This window comes from Pseudophryne corroboree, chromosome 8 (assembly GCF_028390025.1).
Source record: "Pseudophryne corroboree isolate aPseCor3 chromosome 8, aPseCor3.hap2, whole genome shotgun sequence".
Lineage (NCBI taxonomy): Eukaryota > Metazoa > Chordata > Amphibia > Anura > Myobatrachidae > Pseudophryne > Pseudophryne corroboree.
This window is the reverse complement of record NC_086451.1, coordinates 363234489-363259096: the sequence shown is the minus strand read 5'-3', so window position 1 is coordinate 363259096 and position 24608 is coordinate 363234489. Positions and strand designations below refer to the sequence as shown.

General features: G+C 43.7%; 1 protein-coding gene across 1 annotated transcript in view; it reads left to right on the top strand.

The window, feature by feature from the left end:
* The first annotated feature begins 850 nt into the window (after positions 1 to 850).
* LOC134949137 (sodium- and chloride-dependent neutral and basic amino acid transporter B(0+)-like) overlaps positions 851 to 24608 on the top strand; it is a 102936-nt gene continuing 79178 nt past the window's right edge. The window contains exons 1-5 of the mRNA XM_063937545.1: positions 851 to 913; positions 6146 to 6293; positions 9781 to 9912; positions 18078 to 18239; positions 21818 to 21938. Of these exons, the coding sequence (XP_063793615.1) occupies positions 851 to 913; positions 6146 to 6293; positions 9781 to 9912; positions 18078 to 18239; positions 21818 to 21938 (626 nt within the window). The remainder of the gene's footprint in view (positions 914 to 6145; positions 6294 to 9780; positions 9913 to 18077; positions 18240 to 21817; positions 21939 to 24608) is intronic.

The following is a 24608-nucleotide window of genomic DNA, read 5'->3' as shown; positions in this document are numbered from 1 at the left end:
GTGCAAAGCTGCTAAAAGCAGCTTGCGAGCGAACAACTCGGAATGAGGGCCAATGAGTGGAACTTGTCATTCACAGTGTGTATGTGGACGATAAGTCCCACTCGTAGTCCACAGCAAAGGCATTAAAGTACTTGCAAAACTGAAGTGAACATTTCAAAAATAATTCCACTTATTTCAGAGAGTACAGGATACCTGAAATTTCAATGGGCAATGCATTTAAAAGTAGTACAGGTCAGGAAGCCCATATAAATAAATGGGAAAATGCTCAGTGGAGTAAATAAATAATTAATTAATTAAATAAATAAACAAATACATATTTTGTTTTAAAAAAGGTAAAAAAATGTTTTATTGATCTTAAATACTACTACAGGAAGTGGCTTGGACATGCTGTCACTTGTGGAATCACAAGTTCCAGCATGATCGATTAGCCAGTTGCTTTCTATGGGGTTGGAAGTTGCAGGTGGCCAGCATGTACGTCATAGCTTTAATTGTGATCAGCTAAGCTTTATTCATTTCTACTGGCAACGCTTTTATAGGCATTCTACTCCCTTTGAATTCCAATTCCAATTGAATTTTCTGAACAAAATCAACCATTAATAAGTGTCCAACTATGTGTAAGAATAATAAATCTTGCAGTCACTTTAATTACTGTTTGGCAGACAGCCTCACTCCATTATGAAAACAGAAAACTTAAATAAACATAAGCAATTAAGATTCAGTCACATATAGAGTCAATTATTCAGTAATTATAGTGCAGTGTCTCTTCACACCTTACTGCATTCAGTGACAGCACCACAGAGACACTGCAACCAAGCCTGTGATTAAATATAAATACAGCTGGATACAGGTCATGGGAAATATACCCTTACCAGGATTTAGGAAATGCTTTCAGAAAAAATCTGCAGAAATTAATGTAAGTAATCTACAACTGGAATTTTTTTTTATAAAATATATATATATATATATATATATATATATATATATAGATTGAACAAAGGCTGCGGCACTCAGGGTCTTAAATTCAGAAAGCTTGTATTGAAGTTCAGTTACATAGCGCACCCGCGCCCCACCAACGTTTCGGGGATTTTAACCCCTTTGTCAAGGTGTAGGTGAAAGAAGGGGTTAAACCTTGACAAAGGGGTTAAAATCCCCGAAACGTTGGTGGGGCACGGGTGCGCTATGTAACTGAACTTCAATACAAGCTTTCTGAATTTAAGACCCTGAGTGCCGCAGCCTTTGTTCAATCTATTAGCATTTACCCTGAGGGCACCGGGGCATTTGACCAGCGGAGGGAGTGCCGGGCTTTAGAACACTGTATGTATATATATATATATATATATATATATATTGTTTGCACTGTTCTGTGCACTGTACCCCACTATGCTGTGGCAATGTTTCATAGATCTTCTATAAACTGCAATGTGCTTGTATCGCTGCTCTGTCACTTATAGGCCCTACACACTGGCCGATTCGCCGCCGAGCTGCCCGACGGCGGATACGGCCGACGGGTGATCCGGCGGCGAGGGGGCAGTGACGGGGGGAGTAAAGTTTCTTCACTCCCCCCCGTCACCCAGCTGCATTGAAGTGCAGGCAAATATGGACAGGATCGTCCATATTGGCCTGCATGTACAGCCGACGGGGGACCAGCGATGAACAAGCGCGGGGCCGCGCATCGTTCATCGCTGGAGCCTCCACACTGCACGATATGAACGGTATCTCGTTCATTAATTAACGAGATCTTTCATATCGTGCAGTCATGTCGGCCAGTGTGTAGGGCCCTTTAGTAACCATCCAACTCGCTGCAACCTTTGGCCAATATTGGTGAAAACAGTATTGTGAGCTATCACATAGAGACTTGTTGAGGCAGAGTTGTAGCAAATACTTTGTGGGCCCCATAGCAACATTTTGAAGGGGCACCCGTCCCAATGCCTCTAGAGAGACACTTCTCTGCAGCAGTTGTTAATTTTATGCCTTATAATAGTGTCCTACAGTACTGTAGTTCATTTTCTGAACCATAGCACAGCCTTATTTAATGTTATGCCCCATTGTAGTGCTCTAGTTTCTTTTATGAATCGTAGTAGTGAATAAGTTCACCCTACAGTACTGTATGTCACATTTCAGAGCTGCCAGTACACATTATGCCACATAGTACCCCCAATTCACATTATACTGTATATAGTGCTCCCCGTTCATATTGTGCCTCATTACAGACCCCCGGTTTATATTACATTATGTAACATTAAAATATCCTACTGTTCATTTTATACCACACTACAATGAGCAGGTCCACGGGCATACCTAGATATATTGCAGCCCCTAAGAAAAAGTTTGAAAGGACCCCTACGTACCACCCAATGGTGAAAAATGTATATACAGTAACACATGTAACGTTGATAGGGAAGATGGGCCCCTCTCAGCTCTGGGCCCCATAGCAGCTGCACTGTCTGCACCTATGGTAGCTACGCCCTTGTGTCAGGGTCTATTTACTAAGCCTTGGACGGAGATGAAGTAGACGGAGATAAAGTACAGCCAAGCAGCTCCTAACTACCAAGTCACAGGCTGTGTTTGAAAAATGACAGAAGATTGTATTTCTCAATGTTCTGTTTATATTATGTATACATATAAATGTATATCAATTTTGTAGAGTCGCACATACTTCCAAAAGTCTCACCTTTTGTGAGTCCCTTTGTGGTACTTGAAAGGTTTTTTTTTATATACAGTATATGCATGCACCCCAGTGTTAGCTCATTTAATCCAACTTGCTGTTATATTTGGTGGAGATCTTACCTTTAAAAGCCTCTGTGTAGGTAAGCATCATAATAGGAAGCATGTCCATGTTTAACACTAAAGGGATAGCAATTTAAATACTGTATTTATAATTCTGAGTGGTAGAGTAGGACTGACCAGATGGGGAAGACTTTGCCGCAGTTGGTCATCTCAACAAATGCTGCAACAATTGTAACTAGAGCAGCCATCAGGGGGGGGGGGGGGGGGGGACCGTGGGGACTGGTGTCCTGGGCCCATACAGAGAGGGGGGCCCACCTCTGGCTCCTACCGCCAGTACCTGTAGAGCTGCACCAGTTTGTGAGTCAACAGCAGGCTGATGCGCAGTGAGAACTCCTTAAAAAAAAGCCTTATCTGCGAATCAGCTCTCCTATAAGTCCGCAACACTCCGCGTATGTGTAACGTCACAATGTATGACATCACATAGGGGTGGAGCAGTACGGCAGAATCTTTTTTTTCGGGGGAAGGGGCCCTGTCTATTTTGTCAGTCCCGGGCCCCACAATTTGAGATGGCAGCCTTGATTGTAACTAACATTCCCTGTTTATAAAGAGAATACAGTTTGGAGTTTCTACAATACCCATTTCCCTTCAAAGTCCCTGGTCTGACCCGGCATTTGGAACACGGTTCCAGTGGAACCGACCTGTTATGCAGAGCAGTGGTGTGTGCGTCCCCCTACCACCATGGCAGAGTCCCAGAAAAATAGGACTGTTCCGCTGCATGCGAGACATTTGGGAGGTATGAGAGTGGTTTATTGAAGTAGTACGCTGAACAGGTACAGCTGTACTCACTGTTACATGTACATTAGTAATTGACAGAGCTCATAGCCTAGTAGGTTTTTATACAGCTCACCAACCAGTGAGTGTATCCTGCAAATGGGTAGTGGCGCAGGGATGATGGAATATCTTCATATGTAGATCTCCGTGGCGCCAATCATTTAGACTTGTGTCTTTGCCATATCACATTACAGTCTCACGCACAGTACTAAAGAAGGATCTACAAGATGGCTTCAGTCACATAGCGCATCAGTACACCAGACCTCCCGCCTGAGTCCTGGTGCCTAGCATATATTTACAGTGGAGAGATTGTGCAGGAGCGCACTACTTTCTAACAATATAGGGGGTAATTCTGAGTTGATCGCTCGCTAGCTACTTTTATCAGCCGTGCAAATGCATTGTCGCCGCCCACCGGGGAGTGTATTTTCGCTTTGCAGAAGTGCAAACGCTTGTGCAGCAGAGCGCCTGCAAAATCATTTTGTGCAAAACAAGACCAGCCCTGTGGTTACTCTTCATGTGCGTTGATTCTAAAGACGGAGGGACGGCCACGCGAAATGCTGATTTTTAGCCTGATCGCTGCGCTGAGAACAGCGGCAGCTAGCGATCAACTCGGAATGACCCCCATAGTGTTAAAGCCATTACACATCACTAAACTTCTCTTCATTAAGTTTTGGGCAGTGGCGGCTAAAACGCAGGTGAGTTGTGACAGTTTAAAGGGCTTATCTCAGCCTACAACTGTGATCCCGTATGCACAAAACATGGCACCAGTGGATCAATTCCTGCCGCCATTCTGTATGATCATCGGGTGTGACCATCGATTAACAAAGGTTCTGTGACCACTGATGCATGTTTGTACACAGTTACTTGGATTTGCGATACCACCAGTGGGCATCCCAATAAATTTCCAGGTGACACATCCGTTGCAGATAAAATCGCAGATGCGAATGCATTAATGTACATACTGAATAAGGTCCATTGTCCCTTTGTAAATGGTAGACATCAAAATGAATGCTGGAATAATGTATTAAACTTTGCTGAAATATTTTCTGTTTAATGCCTGCATGTCATTATTATGCTGGTGGAGTGTGATGTGGACTGCCGGTTACACACAGCTAGCATGTAGGAATAGGGAAGTGAAAGTCTAGAATGAAGATTCCAGAAGAAAAATTGATGCTTACGAACAGCTTTAGTATGTGATTCATTTCTACCACAAGACAGCAGATGAAAAAACAACAGTATAACTGATCTCATTGTAAAGTAGGAGGTATTAAATTAAAAGGAGAAAGAAAATTTGTGTAAAATTCTCTTTAAATAAACAGAAACTTTATGCACATTGGGGGTCATTCCGAGTTGTTCGCTCATTGCCGATTTTCGCTATGCTGCGATTTGTTGCAAACTGCGCATGCGCAAGGCACGCAGGGCGCATGCGCTTAGTTATTTAACTAAAAGCTTAGCAGGTTTGCTGTGGATTCTGTGGCGCTTTTCAGTCGCACTGCTGTTCGGTAAACGATTGACAGGAAAGGGGCGTTTCTGGGAGGCAACTCAGCGTTTTACCGGTGTTTGCAAAAAAACGCAGGTGTGTCAGGGAAAAACGCGGGAGTGGCTGGGGAAACGGGGGAGTGGCTGGCCGAACGCAGGGCATGTTTGTGACGTCAAACCAGGAACTAACGGACTGAGCTGATCGCAATCTGTGAGTAGCTACTCAGAAACTGCTAAGAATTATTTAGAAGCAGTTTTGCTAATTTTTCGTTCGCTATTCTGCTAAGCTAAGATACACTCCCAGAGGGCGGCGGCCTAGCGTGAGCAATGCTGCTAAAATCTGCTAGCGAGCGAACAACTCGGAATGACCCCCCATGTGCACTGCAGGTGTGGCAGATATAACATGTGCAGAGAGAGTTAGATTTGGGTGGGGTGTGTTCAAACTGAAATCTAAATTGCAGTGTAAAAATAAAGCAGCCAGTATTTACCCTGAACAGAAACAAAATAACCCACCCAAATCTAACTCTCTCTGCAAATGTTATATCTGCCGCCCCCTGCAGTGCACATAGGGGGTAATTCCAAGTTGATCGCAGCAGGAAATTTTTTAGCAGTTGGGCAAAACCATGTGCACTGCAGGGGAGGCAGATATAACATGTGCAGAGAGAGTTAGATTTGGGTGTGGTGAGTTCAATCTGCAATCTAAATTGCAGTGTAAAATAAAGCAGCCAGTATTTACCCTGCACAGAAACAAAATAACCCACCCAAATCTAACTCTCTCTGCAAATGTTATATCTGCGCCCCCCTGCAGTGCACATGGTTTTGCCCAACTGCTAAAAAATGTCCTGCTGCGATCAACTTGGAATTACCCCCAGGGTTTTGCCCAATTGCTAACAAACTTGCAGCTGCGATCAACTCAGAATTACCCCCATGGTTTTGCCCAACTGCTAACAAATTTGCTGCTGCGATCAATTCTGACTTACCCCCATTGTCATTTGAACTCTTTCAGCCCAGAACATGCTTCATTCTCTACATGTCTTATAAGTCTGCAGGAAATATTAAGATCTGTTAAATCAAGACAGATTTACTGTAATCCACAGTTTTATTTCAGGAGGATGAGAATGCGACTGCTAGTGTTGGAGAACCAGAGCGTGAGGTCTGGTCTAGAAAATCAGACTACCTATTGTCTATGGTGGGATATGCGGTGGGACTTGGAAATGTCTGGAGATTCCCGTATCTTGCCTTCAAACATGGCGGAGGTAAATACACTTTGAAATGGAGGAATGAAAAGAATGCATGAATGTGTTACTGAAAATAGTCATGAAGATATTTCTGTCTATTTCTCATCATCACCACCTCCCTAATCATCATTCTTTGTAACGCACCACAAAATTCTATTTTCAGACAAGTGGGTATAACATATCAAACAAAAAACAAAACATCTATTAAAATAAGTCATGCATAGAAACAAAACAAGTACGTACGGTATGAGTGACAGGAGGCTCCCCCCCCCCCCCCCCACACTGCAAGACACTGCGGCCTGCGAAAAATGGGACAATTAGGAGGTATGCCATAGTGACAGGATCCGAGTGCTGCAGTGTGACATTATCCTGCAGTGTCCGGCTCCTGTTAGTGAGGTAGAGCCGTCACTGCTGCCAGAGTCTTTGGGGGATGTCCAGCATTTCCAGTGGGCTTCCCGCATTGCCACTACCTCATACTGATGCAAATGGGGGACTTCCGCAAGACCAGTCCCACTGTCTGATAAGCCACCCCCTACTTTCGGACATGCCTGACGTTGGAGCGCACAGGCGGTTATTGCCGCACTGGGAGGTATATTTACTAAAGGTTGATTTTCAGTTTCAGTCCATTTTGAGGTGATTTTGAGTAGAGCTGAGCGGGTTCGGTTTTACTCAGATTTACCTGAATCTCCTTATTGGCTCTCGGACGTCACCTGTTTTGGGTAGCCAATAAGAAAAATCCAGAAAATAAGAAATGGCGATAATTCTGGTGTAAAGAACCGAGTAAATCCTAACCCACTCATCTCTAATTTTGAGGTGCATTTGACAATCAGGTATTTACTAAAGGCAAAACTGACTCAAAATCACCAGAAACTCGACTTCACACACAAATATCGACCCAAAATCACAATTTTCAATAGAACCTTAGTTCTACTTTATTTTATACAGTTCTACTTTATTTTGTATCATGTAGAATTATCTGAAACATCAATATGATGCAAAAAAACATGCAAGAGAAGCATGTGGGTTACACTGGCTGCATAAATCATGACATTGAAACGGAAAGGCACAGCAATAATGAAAAAAATATGTGGATATGCAAATTAGCACAGGAATGAATGTGTTTGTGGGTAATACAGGGCATGTGACCTTTTTTGGCCAATAGGAATGCCTTGTATAATTTTGACTATTTTGGGTCGAATTTGATGAATAGAACACATTTACAACTTCAAATGGAACTCACATAATCCAGTGACTTTAAAATGGAACTCAAAATCAACTTTTAGTAAATAAGCTATCATACCCTCCAACATTTTACACATGAAAACCGGTACAAATTAAAAAGGGGGCGTGGTCATGGGTAAAAGGGGCGTGACTACCACTTTCCTATACTTTCAATGTTAATTTGGAGAGTCAAAAATTGTAAAAAGGCCTTTTTTGGCAGCTACAGACCATACAAAAAGGTACTGTACCTGCCAAAAAGGTACAGTTGGAGGGTATGAGCTATTTGGAATACAAACACTGTAGTCGATTTTGCGGGTATGCTGGGTCTATTCTGGTCAATTTAAATAGACCCAAAATCGACTTTTAGTAAATATACCCCTGGGTGTCGCCAACCCTGATGCTGCCACTGATTCTTCCTACAGAGTTTTTTTGTCACTAAACCTAATATACAAGTTGTTGTTTTTTTGTTTTTTGTTTTTTAATGGGTTTATAAGAAAGTTAAAACTTATGTAAATGAGTTAAGTAAATAATACCTGAGACAAAGTTGAGATTGAAGAGAGGGATATTTTCCTACACACAGAAGACTTCCTGTCAGAAACCTTGAAGCACATTAAAGACATTTTTTTATTTATTTTTTATTCTTTTATTTAATTTAGTACTAAACAATAAACATTAATAAATGTTAATATATTTTCTTCTTTATTTTAACGCCGCTGGGAGAATTTATCAAAGCTTGGAGAGAAATTAAGTGAAGAGAGATATCAACCAATCAATCAACTTCTAACTGTAATTTTTAAAACACATCCTGAAAAATAACAGCTATGAGCTGATTGGGTGGTACTTTGGGGCCCATTTATCAAGTCTTGGATAGTGATAAATAGCACAGTGATAAAATACCAGTCAATCAGCTCCTAACTGCCATGTTACAGGCTGTGTTTGAAAAATGGCAGTTAGGAGCCGATTGGTTGATACTTTATCACCATGCTATTTATCACTCTCCAAGGCTTGATAAATCTGGGCATTTATCTCTCCCCACTTTATCTCTCTCCAAGCTTTGATAAACCTCCTCCTAAACTCATTAAATGACAGTCAACTCTCGGAAGAACTTTTTAGCCACATTCATTATCCTCATCAGCTTTGACCTTATGCTAGAGGTCGAGCAGCCACAATAGATACAGCTCTTGGCATGCATATGCCTGGATGCAGAGCCGGACTAGCCATTTGGCACTTCTGGCAAATACCTGAAGGGCCGATGGGCCGGTCTGGTCCAAAGAGAGCCGGGAAGGCTGCGCTCAGCGCAGCTCCCGGCTCTCTGGTTTGTCCTCCGCTGCCGCTGACAGACGTGCCCCGTTACTAAGCAATATGGGGGCGTGCTGCGAGTCCACACCCCCTGTCTCACAACACGCCCCCATTTGCAGTGTCCGCGCGCCCCCTTTCTCTCATGCACGTATGCCAGGGCCAGATGCCTGGATGCTTCCATCTATAATTGTGCTGCAACTATCTGAACACGCCAGTACTATACTCACCCTAAGTTTGCATTCTCCCTTTCCACCTCTCTGAGCACACAGACTTGTGGGTGTTAGCTACGACCCAGTCTGCATATCGGTGCAATCATACATTATTTATGAGCATACTCAATGCATCTTTTGCACACACACAAAAAAACATGTACGTACATAACCTGCATTTACCTCCCTGAACAGCTTAGTAAACTTTATTCACGTGCCCACTATACAGTTACAGACTAAAATATCTTCTCAAATGGATTCCCATATAAAAAGTAATTTGATTATCAATCTATCATATAGAAGGCACCTGATGCTGTAATAACATGTTTTATTATCTTCCATGCAAAGTAGCCTGTAATTATGTTCTAACAATAGGTAGTCACACCCTCATCGCCATGATTGCGTATAATTATTACAGTGCTATTACCTTATCTGATCCTCTTCTCCTACTTTTGGCAGTCCAAATTTCCAGTATTTCAAGATTTGTCATTTATATTTTTGGCAGAATGACAATGTGAAGGCATCTTAGTAACAATGGTGATCATGAGAAAAAGTTACGTTTGGGACACCAAGAGGGCATGTTGCTTCAGCAACGCTGGAGTATTGTTGGGCAGATTGGGGGTGTAGATGGTCGATTATGGTCTTAGTTTTAGTAAATTTGTGTGGCGCTTATTTTGAACAATTTTTATTTTATATGTTGGGAGGTATGTGTTACATTGCTTATATATAAATCGTCTTTGTCATAGGATGTAAAATACTTGTTTTATATTTTGCAGGTGCATTCCTAATCCCGTATACAATTATGTTGGCGCTGGCTGGCTTGCCTGTGTTCTTTTTGGAATGTTCACTTGGACAATTTGCCAGTTTAGGCCCTATTGAAATATGGAGGCTAGTGCCACTCTTTCAAGGTTAGTATACATACAGTTTCTGGTCCAAACTACTGGTGTCCAATGCAATTTGAAGCTATATGGGGAGAGTGTAGACCGGTGCAGCAGGACCATAATATTCGGGAAGCAGGCAGCATGCTGGACCGTTGTGTTCCAACAGAAATTCCCAACTATCGCAGAAGCTTGAGGGCCACAAGTTTGACATGTGTGTTCTGAATATTATAACTTACCTTACTCTGATCAACCCTAAAGATAGTATATTTGTGAACATACTGTACAATATACGCACTTAAATGATTTAAGGGAAAATTTCTACATTGTAGTCAATTTTGTGTTATAATCAGTGCAAAAAGAATTGTTTTTGTAACTAAAACGGCAAAGATGAAACGTTATTTTACTGGCTATTAATCACTATTAAATGTGAAGTTATGCCTATTAAAAATAATATGTTGAATATTTAGAGTTAGAATATATGCCGGTAAAATGCACATGTAAACAACAGCATATTTATAGTATGTATATGTTATACTAGACATATTTAGAGATGGCAAGTGTGTATTCTTAGTAGAGATGTGCGGGCTCGGATCTCAGAGATCCGTGCCCATCTGAACCTTTCCGGTCCGAGGTAAACCAAGTGGCGGCTCGGATTTTCCCGCCTTGCTCGAATTTCAAAATAAGGCAAAACGTCATCACCCTGGCATCAGATTCTTGTGGGTTTTATATTCTATATAAGGCTCCCATGGCAGTGGATTGGCACCATTTCTCACTGTCCACACTGCTGTACTAGTTGCTGAGCTATGCAGTGTTGTGTCCAGTGTTGGCTGTGCTGTGTGTCCACCCACTTAAGTGACTGTGCTGTGTCCAGTGGCTGCTGTACTGTGTCCATCCACTCCAGTGCTGCTGAAGTATCTGTCCAGTGTCCATTCACTCCAGTGCTGATGACGTATCTGTCCAGTGTCCATCCAATGTCCAGTGTCCAAACACCCCAGTGCTGCTGACGTATCTTCCCAGTGTCCTTCCAATGTCCAGTGTCCATACACTCCAGTGCTGCTTACATATCTGTCCAGTGTCCATACACTCCAGTGCTGCTGAAGTATCTGTCCAGTGTCCATTCACTCCAGTGCTGCTGACGTATAACTGTCCAGTGTCCATCCAATGTCCAGTGTCCAAACACCCCAGTGCTGCTGACGTATCTTCCCAGTGTCCTTCCAATGTCCAGTGTCCATACACTCCAGTGCTGCTGAAGTATCTGTCCAGTGTCCATACACTCCAATACTGCTGATGTATCTCTCAAGTGTTCATACATTTCTGTGCTGCGGATGTATCTGTCCAGTGTCCATCCAATGTTCATTGTCCATACACTCCAGTATTGCTAATGTATCTGTCCAGTGCCCATTCACTGTCCAGTGTCCATACACTCCAGTGCTGCTGACATATCTGTCCAGTGTCCATACACTCCAGTGCTGCTGACATATCTGTCCAGTGTCCATACACTCCAGTGCTGCTGACATATCTGTCCAGTGTCCATACACTCCAGTGCTGCTGACATATCTGTCCAGTGTCCATACACTCCAGTGCTGCTGACATATCTGTCCAGCATCCATCCAAAAGAGTTTAAAAAAAGTAAAAAAGTTTTTTTTTTGTACAACCTGTTGTGTGTGCTGTACCCCCCACCCCCCATTGAGTTCACATAAATGGAAGCGCTGACAGTCTGTAGTGTGAGTTGGCATTTGCAAAAATGTTTTTAAATAAATACTATAATTGTTTTTTTAGTACAACTGGTGTGTGGTGTAGGTGTCGTTATCCCACTGCGTTCACATAACATATAAGTGCTGTGACTCTGCAGGCCATACGCCAGTGTGTTGACTTAGCATGCAAGGACTGTGACTCCGCAGTGAGTGGTGATTTAAAAAAAAGTTCAAATAAATAAATAATACTATTAAACTATAGTTGATTTTGTACAACTTGTGTGTATGTTCAGCTATATGGATCACGATGATCAGTTGAGAGAAGAACAGGAGCAGCAACCAAATACTAGTGCTGCAGCTGCTGCAACCAGTCATGATGATACCAGACCTTCAAAAACATCTACTAAAACCAATGCCCAAGAGCATAGAGGACTTAAGTCAGGGCATCTGAAATAAAAAAAAAAAAAAACATTTTACATTGGTAAAGAGAAAACACCTCTAATAAATGGAAAATTTTGTGTTGAAATATATAAAATTACCAATATACCATTCACCACATGCAGTGGAAAGGAAAGGCTCAGTTCTGCAACTGTCAGTGAGGCATCATCTGCCTCTCATGTTGATGATGCAAGCCCTTCTTAGTTCTTACACAGAGTATAGAAGAGGCATCAAAAAAATTAAAACTGGAAAATCAGTGCGGATCACTGATGCTATGACAGATATGCTAATATTAGATCTGTGGCCAATATCTGCCATTAATGCAAGTGTTTTAGACAGTTAATTGAGGTCCTGTGTCCCTGGTACCAAATTCCCCCTTGGTTTCAGTTTACTAGACAAACAATGCCTCGGCTGTACCAGGACGTTAAAAAGGAAACTAATTATTGGCCTACAAAAAGCCATTGTACCCACTGTCTACTTAACCACAGATATGTGGACTAGCGGAACTAGGAAAACTAATGATTACATGACTGTGACAGCCAGCGGTGCAAGTGTGCAGGTATGGGTGGGTACAGCGTACCCTAAAGAATTTAGCCGTGGGTACGCCGTACCCACGCCGACGGGCCGACGCTCCGTCCCTCCCTCCGCTGCTGACCGCCGCTGATGCGAGGGGAGGAGAGCACAACCTGCGCCTCTCCTGCCCCTCAGTGTCTTCATTCAATTCAGCACCGCCCGTGAGCCAATCAGAGCTCGCGGACCGGCAGTCAAGGTGTGTATCAATGTGTATCTGGCACTGCGGGCATATCTGACACTGCGGGGGACATGTGTTACTGGCACTCGTGCTATATCTGACACTGAAGGCATATCTGGCACTGGGGAGACATGTGTATCTGGCAATGGGGGCATATCTGGCACTGGGGGGACATGTGTATCTGGCACTGGGGGCATTTCTGTATCTGGCACTGGAGGCATATCTGGCACTGGGGGCATATCTGGCACTGTGGGCAATGTATATCTGACACAGTGGGGGCATTTGTGTATCTGGCACTGTGAGGCAATGTATATCTGGCACTCTGCGGGCAATGTGTATCTGGCAGTGCGAGGCAATGTATATCTGGCACTCTGGGGGCATTTGTGTATTGGGCACTGTGGGGCAATGTATATCTGCCACTGTGGGGCAATGTATATCAGGCACTGTGGGGCAACGTGTATCTGGCACTATTGGGGTCATATGTGTATCTGCCCCTCCCCCATATGTGTATCACGCCCCCATTTTCATTGACCACGCCCCATGTGGCATTTGTCCACACCCATTTTTGGGGTGCGCGCACAGAGTGCCTGTAAGACATTTTTTCTACTTGCACCACTGGTGACAGCCCACTGGGTGGGTGAATCATCTTTAGCAGCTGGAACAACAGCAGCATCTAACAAACAACATTGTGTATATATATATATATATATATATATACACACGCACACACACTTTACATAGAACAATTATACACTCACATAGAACCATAGACATGCGCAGCTAATTTGATTGGGGGGTGCACTGCCTTTTGGGCGTGTCTAGCATCGCCCAGGGACATGTCTAGCAGTATCTTACATTCTCTCAGTAAAATCACATGGCTTAATTTAATTTTTTCCTACTTCCTAATACTACAAGTAGATATAATACACCCAAGAGAAATAAAATGAAACATAATGGTGTGACCACCGGCTGGTACTGACTGTCCACGACGGCATAACCCTGAGTCCTAGCTGCCACTGCACCCTATTGTTGCTTGCACTTCCACAACCTATCCCTGACCCAGTGGCGGAACTAGAGTATGGTGGTCCTAGGTCCATATGCATTCTCCCCCCACACACACACACACCATACCCCTTGCACACACCCCCAGCACCTACACCCTGATTTTGAGTGGGCCACTCTTGAAAAGTATGGGAGATTTTTACACAAGTAAAGTTTGAATTGTACACATGTGCCATCAGAGCCACACTTGCCCATCAGACTCCTCCTCTGCAGGACACCAGCATTTGTCACACATGAACCCATGCTCACCAGCTACTGACAGTAGTGCCACTTATTCACATTATGCCGTACAGCATGAGTCAAAATGCACATTTTGCCACACAGTGTGAGACGAAACTCACGTTATGCCACACGGTATGAGGTGAAATTCACATTATGCTACACGATACTGCTGAACTGCTAGCTGATTCATTAAGTCAATTAATTTGTTTGAATTTATCCTCCTCCAGTATACTGCTCTTCCACAGTGGCATTGGCGCCGCAAATGTGGAGCGAGAGCGTGGGCCAGCGCTAGGGCATGACATCATCGTGTCACCTAGCACAGTCAGAGGTGGAGCTGGGAGGAGGTTTACGTGCACCCTTGATTAACCCAGAGGAGAGCATCGGGCTGGAGGAGAGCGCGGGCATTCGTGCGTGCGGACTGGAGGAGCACAAGAGAATGGGCAGGAGGGTGGGAGGAAGGGCTGGAAGAGAGGACAGGCTGGAGGAGAGCACGGGTGGACAGGATGGCTGAAGGAGAGCACAGATGGATGAGAGGGCTGGAAGAGAGCACGGGTGGACGGGAGGGAGGGATGGCTGGAGGAGAGCACAGGTGGATGGATGTGGGGAAGGTCGGGCTGGAGGTTAGCACGGGAGTGAGGGAGAAAAGCGTGAGTGGGTAGGCAGGCTGGAGGAGAGCGCATGCAGGTGGGCTGGAGGAGAGCACGGGCAGGAGAAGAGCGTGGGTGGGCAGGCTGGAGGAAAGCGCAGGTGGACAGCCTGGAGGAGAGCGTGAGCGGGTGGCCGAGCTGGAGGAGAGCATGGACGGAGAGCTGGGCGGGCTGGCAGAGAGCACGGACGGGCAGGTTGGCTGAGAGCACAGGTGGGCGGGCAGGCGGGCTGGAGGAGAGCACAGTTAGGCTGGTGGAGAGCACGAGCAGATGGGCACGCACTGTGACACCATTATATCACTTTGCAAGGTAACATCAGTCCCCATCTGTGAGGTCACCAGCCACTCCAGCATTTATTATCGACAGGGCCGGTGGCTTGCGCAGCAGGTGCAGCAGGAGGCACTGGCTGTGGGCTGCGGTCCGATTTCACGCTCAGCGATCACTTTGCTGCAGCAAGCCTGGAGTGTTGGGGATGCCGGACATTAGGGGGTGCCTGTGTGTATCGCCTATGCATAGAACTGTACACACACACACAGAACACTTATGCTCATACATAGGCCACATACACACATTTACACACATAGAACACATACATACACACACAGAGAACACATATACCATACCTCCCAACATTGACAGGAAAAGCGGGACATCCTCATGCGGCAAAGTCACGTGCGACCGGAAAAGGTGGGGTGACCTATAGGAAGGGGCGTGGTTTAATGGGAGTACCGCAATCACAGGCCATGCCCCCGTTTTCAGCACTGAGAGGGCATGCACAGCGCTCTGCGAGCTGCTGGCATTCCCCCATTCCTTCTGTCTCCCGTGAATACCTCTGAATCACGGGGTCCAACACAAGTGTCCCCTTTGACCCTCCCTGTCGCCAGGCCTGTTTGTATCCATATAGAGGGTCTAAAATAAACCACAATACTTGATTATATAAATACATGGCTATAGTGAATGTTGCAAGAAGGTATAAACAAGTCAATAAATAAAAGTAATCTGACGGTGATAATTGATGATAAGAATCAGGGCCATAACTAGGTGTGTGCGGAGTGTGCACCGCACATAGCGCTGCAGGGTAGAGGGCGCAGTTGGCGGCACTTGTCAATTATCTGTTTTAATTCCTTTCACTTGCAGCTTCCCCCCTTTTTTAAGCCTAGCATCTCCTGATTGCCCCTGTCTCCGACTGCCACTTCTTCTATCACTAATACCTATACAATATTCATGAACTTAACTTGAGAACTGTTTGTTATTCAGTTACACTGTCCTTTATTACATTTCAAGATGCTGCCATACCTGGGATTTCGAACCTATTGCATGAATAGTAAAAATGGAAAAAACAATCACAATGCGCTACCAATGGTGTAGGAGCAGCCTACCACTGACACAGGAACCTTCACCAAAATTCCAAGATATACATATACAAAGAAAAAAGGAAAGTGGTGGGCGCAACACCATATAATCTTACATATAAGAAAACGATGGACTGAAGGATTCTCTCTTAGTCCGACAGCAAGGGCTTAGTGGGTCTGAAGTGTATTCTCTCTGTATGTCTTCCCAAGGTATGGTGTTTATCTCGGTATGAAGAGACAAATCATAGAACAGACCAGTTTGACAAAAGACAACAGATTTATTCACACTAAGCACTCACAATTTGACAGATAAAAGGAGCATGTAACCACATGTAAAGTGGATGGGGCTAGCTGGCATCTGGTACTCAAATTACCCTCCCAAAAGGTACTGGAAACTCCTGAATCCACAGCACATCAGGAGAAAACGACAGTACAGGTCAAACAGCTAGAGCCCTTCACAATCGAACGCCACCAGCTTAATTTGAGTACCAGATGCCAGCTAGCCCCATCCACTTTGCATGTGGTTACATGCTCGTTTTAACTGTCAAATTGTGAGTGCTTAGTGTGAATAAATCTGTTGTCTTTTGTCAAACTGGTCTGTTCTATGATTTGTCTCTTCATACCGAGATAAAAACCATACCTTGAGAAGACATACAGAGAGAATTCACTTCAGACCCACTAAGCCCTTGCTGTCGGACTAAGAGAAAATCCTTCAGTCCATCGTTTTCTTATATGTAAGATTATATGGTGTTGCGCCCACCACTTTCCATTTTTCTTTCTATTGCATGAATACCCATTCCATTCTATTCATTGAGTTATCTGGCCTTCTATAGAAAACTAGAGAATTTGAACTCTTTGAAGCTCACCTAGTACTTTATGACAAAACGATCAGCATTGCAGCTGCGCAGATCTCTGTAGTGTGAGGCTGCAAGGGATTGGATGTGTGTGGCTGCACACGACATAGGGGGTGATTCAGACATGATCACTGGGCTGCTAATTCTGCTGTCCTGCGTTCAGATAGTCACCGCCTCCAAGGGAAGTGTAAATTTGCCGTGCAAGTGTGCGATCCTATGTGTTCTCCGAGCTGCTAAAATCCACTTTGTGCAGTCTCTGCACAGCCCAGGACTTACTCCTACAGTGCGATCACAACAGGCCGATCGGGGCCGGAGCTGATGTCAGACACCCTCCCTGAAAACACTTGGGCACACCTGCGTTTTTCCGGACACGCCTGCGTTTCACAATAAACGGACAGTTACTAGCCAAAAATGGCTTCCTCCTGTCAATCACCTTGCTAATGCCCGTGCGATCTGATTTTTTGCACAATCCTGTTGCTGACCAGCGATGCCCTTTGTTGCTGTCTGACGCACGTGTGCATTACGATGCATATGCATGCGCAGTTAGTACCTGATCGCCTGCTGTGCGAAAACGGTCTTAATCACCCCCATAGATCTGTTCAATTGCAATGCTAATAATTTTTTTTACAAAGTACCAGTAGCTTCATATGGTGTTCATAATTTTTATGCAGGATCAAATATCTCAATGAGTAGGGTGTTTAACTGGAATGCAACAGGTTATGGGTTTAAATCCTGGCTATGGCAGTATATTGCAATGTGTTATTTAATAAAGGGTATTATAACTGAATAACAATGAGCTCTCAAGTTAAGTGCATGAATGTGGTATAAAGAGGATTTGTTGCCAGATCCATTATATATACATAAAATGTGGTTAGGGGCATCATAGCATAGGCTTTTCCTGGGACATATTTTGTCATACCCCTTCCCCACGAGGCACGTGCCTTATGCTCCTATTGGAAAAATGGAGGGGGGTTCTCTTTCTGGCACAGGGCACCAAAAAGTCAAGTTACGGCTCTGATAAAAAGTCAAATATTCAGTTAGCTCTCAGGGGACTACTCACAGGCAAGATATACTAATTGGTGGTTTTTGCTGTATTCCACTTATCTGCACCATCTATGCATATATACTGTGTAATCTATACATATTAACAATGCCATTTGTTTCAATTGCAGGTCTTGGTGTTACAATGGTTCTTATATCAGGACTGATATCCATTTACTACAACGTTATTGTTGCCTATAGTCTATATTATTTATTTGCCTCGTTTAACAGTTATCTGCCATGGTCTAAGTGCTTTGAATGGTCAGACAGTAAATGTCGTAATAGCATATCAGGTTTGATTATTTATTATTATTATTATTATTATTAGTAGTAGTAGTAGTAGTAGTAGTATCATCAATGGTAACATAAATCTTGAAAAACAAAACATTTTTTTCTTATATTTTTTGAATATGGTGACTATAAAACACTGGAAAGTGTGTATAAAGGGGTTCATTTGCCATGGGGAGAAGACTCCTAAATCGAGCAAATCGATGGAGACAAGGCATTAGCAGATCTTCTAAATAATTATTTTTGCTCAATAGGAGCTACAGAAGGAGAGAGGAAGGGGCGAAGGGGCAACAGTTAATATGCAAGGACTTTCAGAAAATTGAGGTACATGCAAGCACATTTACAGAGGAGAAGGTCCTAAAAGAACTGTCATAACTGAAAGTGGATAAGTCATTGGGATACATCCAAGGATAAAAGAAAAGCTTACAGGAATGCTGATAACACCATCAACAGAATTATTCAACCAGTCGCTAGCTACAATTCCAATGGACTGAAAAAGAGCAAATGTAGTCCCAATGCACAAAAGTGGAAACAATGAAAAGACAAGTAGCTATTGATCAGTGAGCCTTACATTAGTAGTAGGGAAAATAATGGAAAACCTATTAAAAAAATATCTTAATTCCAACAATTTACAGGATCCAAAACAGAATGGGTTTACTGTGGGGAGATCTTTCCAAACAAATTACAGTAATTTATCAATGGTGGAGGTTGGGGGGGCTAAATGTAGCTTATCTAGACTTTGGTAAGTATTTTGACATTGTACCATATCACAGATTGTTAAATAAAGTGGAAAGTGTGGGTTTGATTTCTAAGACGGTTGAATGGATAAGGACTTATAGGCCCTACACACTGGCCGATTTGTTAGAAAGATATGAACGATCTCGTTCATAAATGAACGAGAACTCGTTCATATCTTTCAGTGTGGAGGCTCCAGCGATGAACGATGTGCGGCCCCGCGCTCGTTCATCACTGGTCCCCCGTCGGCTGTGCATGCAGGCCAATATGGACGATCTCGTCCATATTTGCCTGCACTTCAATGGAGCCGTGTGACGGGGGGAGTGAAGAAACTTCACTCCCCCCATCACTGCCCCCCGCCGCCGGGTCGCTCGTCGGCCGTATCCGCCGTCGGGCAGCTCGGCGGCGGATCGGCATGTCTGTAGGGCCCATTAGTTGCAGGTTAGGAAACAGAGTCATAGTAAATGTAGTGCATTCTAAGGAGGGAAATGTTACCAGTGGTGTACCCCAGGGATCTGTACTTGGACTTGTGCTGTTTAATATATTTGTTGGTGACATTGCAAATGGTATTGAGGTGAAATTAATTATGCCTTTTTGCAGATGACACAATGGTATGCATCAGGATAGACATACTGGGAGAGGTAAAACAAATGATTGAGGATCTAGGTAAACTAGAGGAATGGGATATATAGGAAGGGGCCCTAGACTTACAACTAATGAGAGGTGCTACTTTGCTGAGACCTACAGTGCCATACACAAAGCAAAAAGATGCAGGTGCACTGTTACAACATTACTAATTAGAATTGTAATACATTTTGCAATAAGTTTTGCAATGAATAGTTTTTTTTTTGCAGAATATTAGCCAAGGTTATATGGGCCTACTAGAGGATTGGGCAAGAACGTGGCAACTATAGTTTAATGCCAAGAAATGCAAAATCATGCACTTGGTTCTCAAAAACCCAAAGGCTAAATATAGTATCAAAGGTACTATAATGTAAACTACAGAGGAGGACAGGGATTTAGGAGTTACTGTTTTAGATGACTTGAAGGCAGGTAAGCAATATAGCAAAGCAATGTACTGTAGATGGCAAATGAGATGCTTGGTTGCATTGGGAGAGGCATCAATAGCAGCAAGAAAGAAGTAATAATAATGCCACATAGGTCATTGGTACGGCCTCATCTACAATACTGTGTTCAGTTCTCGAGGCCATATCAAGAAGTGCAACTAAATTGGTGCATGGCCTACATCACAAAGCTTACCCAGAAAGACTAAAATATTTTGGAGCAGAGAAGGGAAAGAGGGGACATGATAGAAACTTTAAAAAATATCAGGGGTTTTAACAAAGTACAGGAGGGAGACATTCTTCAAGGGGTATCCGGATGATAGGTCGACAGTGAAAAGGAAGACAAGCAATAGGTCGACACTAAATGGTCAATATGCATATAGTCAACATGGTCAAAAGGATGACAGGCTCAAATGGTCAACATGACAAAGGTTGACACATGAAACGGTCAACATGAGTTTTTTTGTTTTGTTTTGTTTTTTACTTTTTCATACTTTACCATCCACATGGACTACAAGTGGGAATAGTAACCTGTGTCAAGCAAAGCAAGACATGTGAGGGGACACGGTGCACTAATTGGGGGACCATGTGCTGAAAGGTAAATTTTGACACCCCAATAAAATCCAAAACTCATGTCGATCTTTTCATGTGTCAACCATCTCCATATTGACCTGTCGACCTTTTGACCATGTCAACCTTGTGCATGTCGACCACTTGGTGTTGTCCTAGACATTGTCAACCTTCTGACTGTCAACCCTTTGATCCATAACCCTACAAAGGCAGAGAAGTATTAGGACACAAGGACATGCGCTGAAACTGGAGAGAGGTTCAAGGGAAATTTGAGAAAAACTTACTTCACAGAAAGAGTAGTGGATAAGTGGAATAGCCTCCCATCAGAGGTGGTAGAGGCTAAGAGTGTAGAGCAATTTAAACATGTTTGGGATAAACATAAGGATATCCTTAAAAAGAACTAAGGATCAAGTAGGATTGAAGTTACTGAAAAGTAAAAAAAAGGGGCAAACTACAATTGACGGACCAATTGGCTCTTATGGGCCATTAAATACCCTGGGGTAAATTTATTAAAGAACAATTTTCTGTTCCTGTCAATTTTGAAGTGATTTTAAAAATCAGGTATTTACTAAAGGCAAAACCAATTTAAAGTTGCCAGAAAATAGGCATCACGCAGGAATAGAACCTCATAGTAACATAGTAATTAAGGTTGAAAAAATACAATTGTCCATTGAGTTCAACCTATTTCAACCAAAGAGAAATCTGTACTTTCCTATAGACATTAATAGAAAACTCTCATTTGCTAACAGTTGATTTTAAAATTGACCAAAAATCGACCAAAAACCAACCAAATATCGTACAAAAATTGCCATCTTGAATAGAAGCATCAGAAACAGGTCTATTTGGGTTCTTAACCAAGTGGAATTGTCTGAAACCTCAATATGATGGAAATAACATGGGACAATAGCATGTGGGGCACACCAGCTGCATGAATTAAAGGCACCGCAATGATTTAAAAAAAGCTAGCTGTGGATGAGCTGTACTTTTCATTTATGTTTTTTCCCAGTAGATGTGGCCGCTCCTCCTGGATTACCAAGGCCCACCGTATGTCTTGGCAGACCTGCAGACGTGTGCTGAACCACCCCAACTTGCCATAAGAGATGAGCCTGTTCATCGCTCAGCTTCCTTGGCGACGTGTTAATGATAAAAAGCAGCAATAGATGTTATACACTGGTAAATTACAAAACATTTCATGTCATGTTTGCTTTTTGTAGGACTATGCAATGTAACTTTGGACAATGTTACCACAATAATGAACGTATCATGGGTGAATGACAACAATCTCACCTGTATTGCTGATAATAATACAGAACTACCAAGCAAACAATACTGGGAGTAAGTATGGGGGTAATTCATCATTACTGACACGTCTGTTACAGGATTTACAAATGGACAGAGCAGGCAGAGTGTTAGCACAGCAACCGCCTCAGTTTTTAAAAAAAAAACATTGCCAAAGATACAGTAGATGAATTTAAGGAATGAAAGAAAATTGAGGAACATTTGGAATAAACCGATTGAGAGGCAGTTTGTCTGTCACAGATGATTTGTCTGTGAGCAGAAATTACTGTAATTGATCCAATGGGGGAGAGTTAGCAAAGCTTGGAGAGAGATAAAGTGGAAGAGATAAGGGGCCTAATTCAGAGTTGATAGCAGAAGCAAATTTGTTAGCAGTTGGGCAAAACCATGTTGCACTGCAGGTGGGGCAGATATAACATGTGCAGAGAGAGTTAGATTTGGGTGGGTTATTTTGTTTCTGTGCAGGGTAAATACTGGCTGCTTTATTTTTACACTGCAATTTCGATTTCAGTTTGAACACACCCCACCCAAATCTAACTCTCTCTGCACATGTTACATCTGCCCCACCTGCAGCGCACATGGTTTTGCCCAACTGCTAACAAATTTGCTGCTGCTATCAACTCTGAATTAACATCAAAGTTCCAGCCAATCAGCTAGTGTCATTTTTCAGACACAGCATATAAAATGACAGCTAGGAGCTGATTGGGTGGTACTTTATCTCTCTCCATTTTATCTCTCTCCAAATGTTGATAAATCTCCTTGAATATATTTTGCTCTTTGTCAGAACCCGTAAGTCTGGTTCTCACAAATTCAGTAATTCAGATTATTGCATACCTCCCAACTTTCTGACAATCCGAGGAGAGACATATTCGAACGCCTGAGGCGTGCTCCAGAAATTAGGGGGTGTGGTCTTGTGATAAGGGGTGTGGTCTCTCAGTAAGGGGTGTGTTCTCATGGCAAGTACAGCGATCATGAGCCACGTCCACATTTTTGTTACTGTGGGGGCATGGACAGCGCTCTTTGAGCTGTTTGCCATGCCCCCTGTCACTCAGCAAGTGAATAGCACAGCGTCTATTCACTGCTGCTCTGCCAGGCAGAACAGCATGAGAAAGGGTCTCCCAACTCCCCCCCACACACACCGCGTGTGGGACAGTCCGTGAAAAACGGGACTGTCCTGCCAAAAGCGGGACAGTTGGGAGGTATGTTATTGACAGATTGTTTAGTAAAGAAATGTAGCTAGTAGAGCAACCATCATTGTGTATCTACTGTACACATTAGGAATTCCCTGTTTAAAATTTAAAATGGGGCACTTATGAAACCCACAAGCTAAATGACTGTACTCCCAGTTAGTGGTAACAGTTATTTTGAATACCCTTTCTAAAAATTCTGATAAGATGGTTGTGAGTGGCAGGCAGGGCCGGTTCTACCCCTTGTGGCGCCCAGTGCGAGAGTTTCCACTGGCGCCCCCCCCCCTCTCCGTGGCAAAACAGTTAGTGTGCGGGGGCGTGGCTTCATAGGGGAGGGGCGTGGCCAGTTATGCTCACAGTAGCTGTGCCCCCCAGTTGATTTGCCCCCTCTTTATTTGCCCCCAGTAGTTGTGCCCCCTCTTTATTTGCTCCCAGTATTTGTGCCTCCTCTTTATTTGCCCCCAGTAGTTGTGCCCCCTCTTTATTTGCGCCTCCTCTTTATTTGCCCCCAGTAGTTGTGTTCCCAGTATTTGTGCCTCCTCTTTATTTGCCCCCAGTAATTGTGCTCTCTCTTTATTTGCCCCCAGTATTTGTGCCTCCTCTTTATTTGCCCCCAGTTGTTGTGCCCCCTCTTTATTTGCCCCCTGTCGCTGTGCCCCCGCTTACAAACACACACACACACACACACACACACAAAATAATAAAACAATACTTACCACTGCCCCGCTCCTGCTTCTTCTGCTGCTGCTGCTCAGTCAGTCTGGCCGCCCGCTCCTCTCTATGGGAGAGACGTCAATGACGTCTCTCCCATAGCGCCGCACAGACACTAGAGGTCAATAACGACCTCTAGTGTCTGTGCCTGGAGCCGGCTGCAGCGGACGCCCACACAGCCCACGGCGTCTGCTGCAGCCGTGGAGCGGGGAGCGGAGTGCCAGGCCGCAGCGCCCCGGGCAAAGGCACTGCTTGCCCGCACCAAGGACCGCTCCTGGTGGCAGGATCAACAAAACAGAAACTATATGCTTGTAGCTTAATACTGGTCTGTGCCACACACCTGTCTGTGGATTTACACAGTGACCAATGACAAAAGCCCACGTGAAACTAGCTGCCTAGAACAGTTGTAGTGAGTTAGTAGGGACATTTTTTGTCATTCTACCAGGGAACACAGTTTTGTCCAGATGCATGATGTACAGTATGCCTCATTTTGTTGCTATGCTCAATGGGCCTGATTCATGTTTGTAAGTAGAGCAGAAAAGCAAGCAACTGGTCAAAACCATGCTGCACTGCAGGTGGGGCAGATGTAACATGTACAGAGAGCGTTAGATTTGGGTGGGGTGTGTTCAAACTGAAATCTAAATGACAGTGTAAAAACAAGTTGTCTAATGGTGGTTGTCTAGGTGATTCTGTAAACAATATCGCTAATTTTTACCCTCCTGAGCGATATTGTTTAAATTATTGCCCAGTGTGTATGCTTCCAGCGACAGCCGATGCGCACTCCCGGGTGTTGTGCTGTCTCCTGTACATA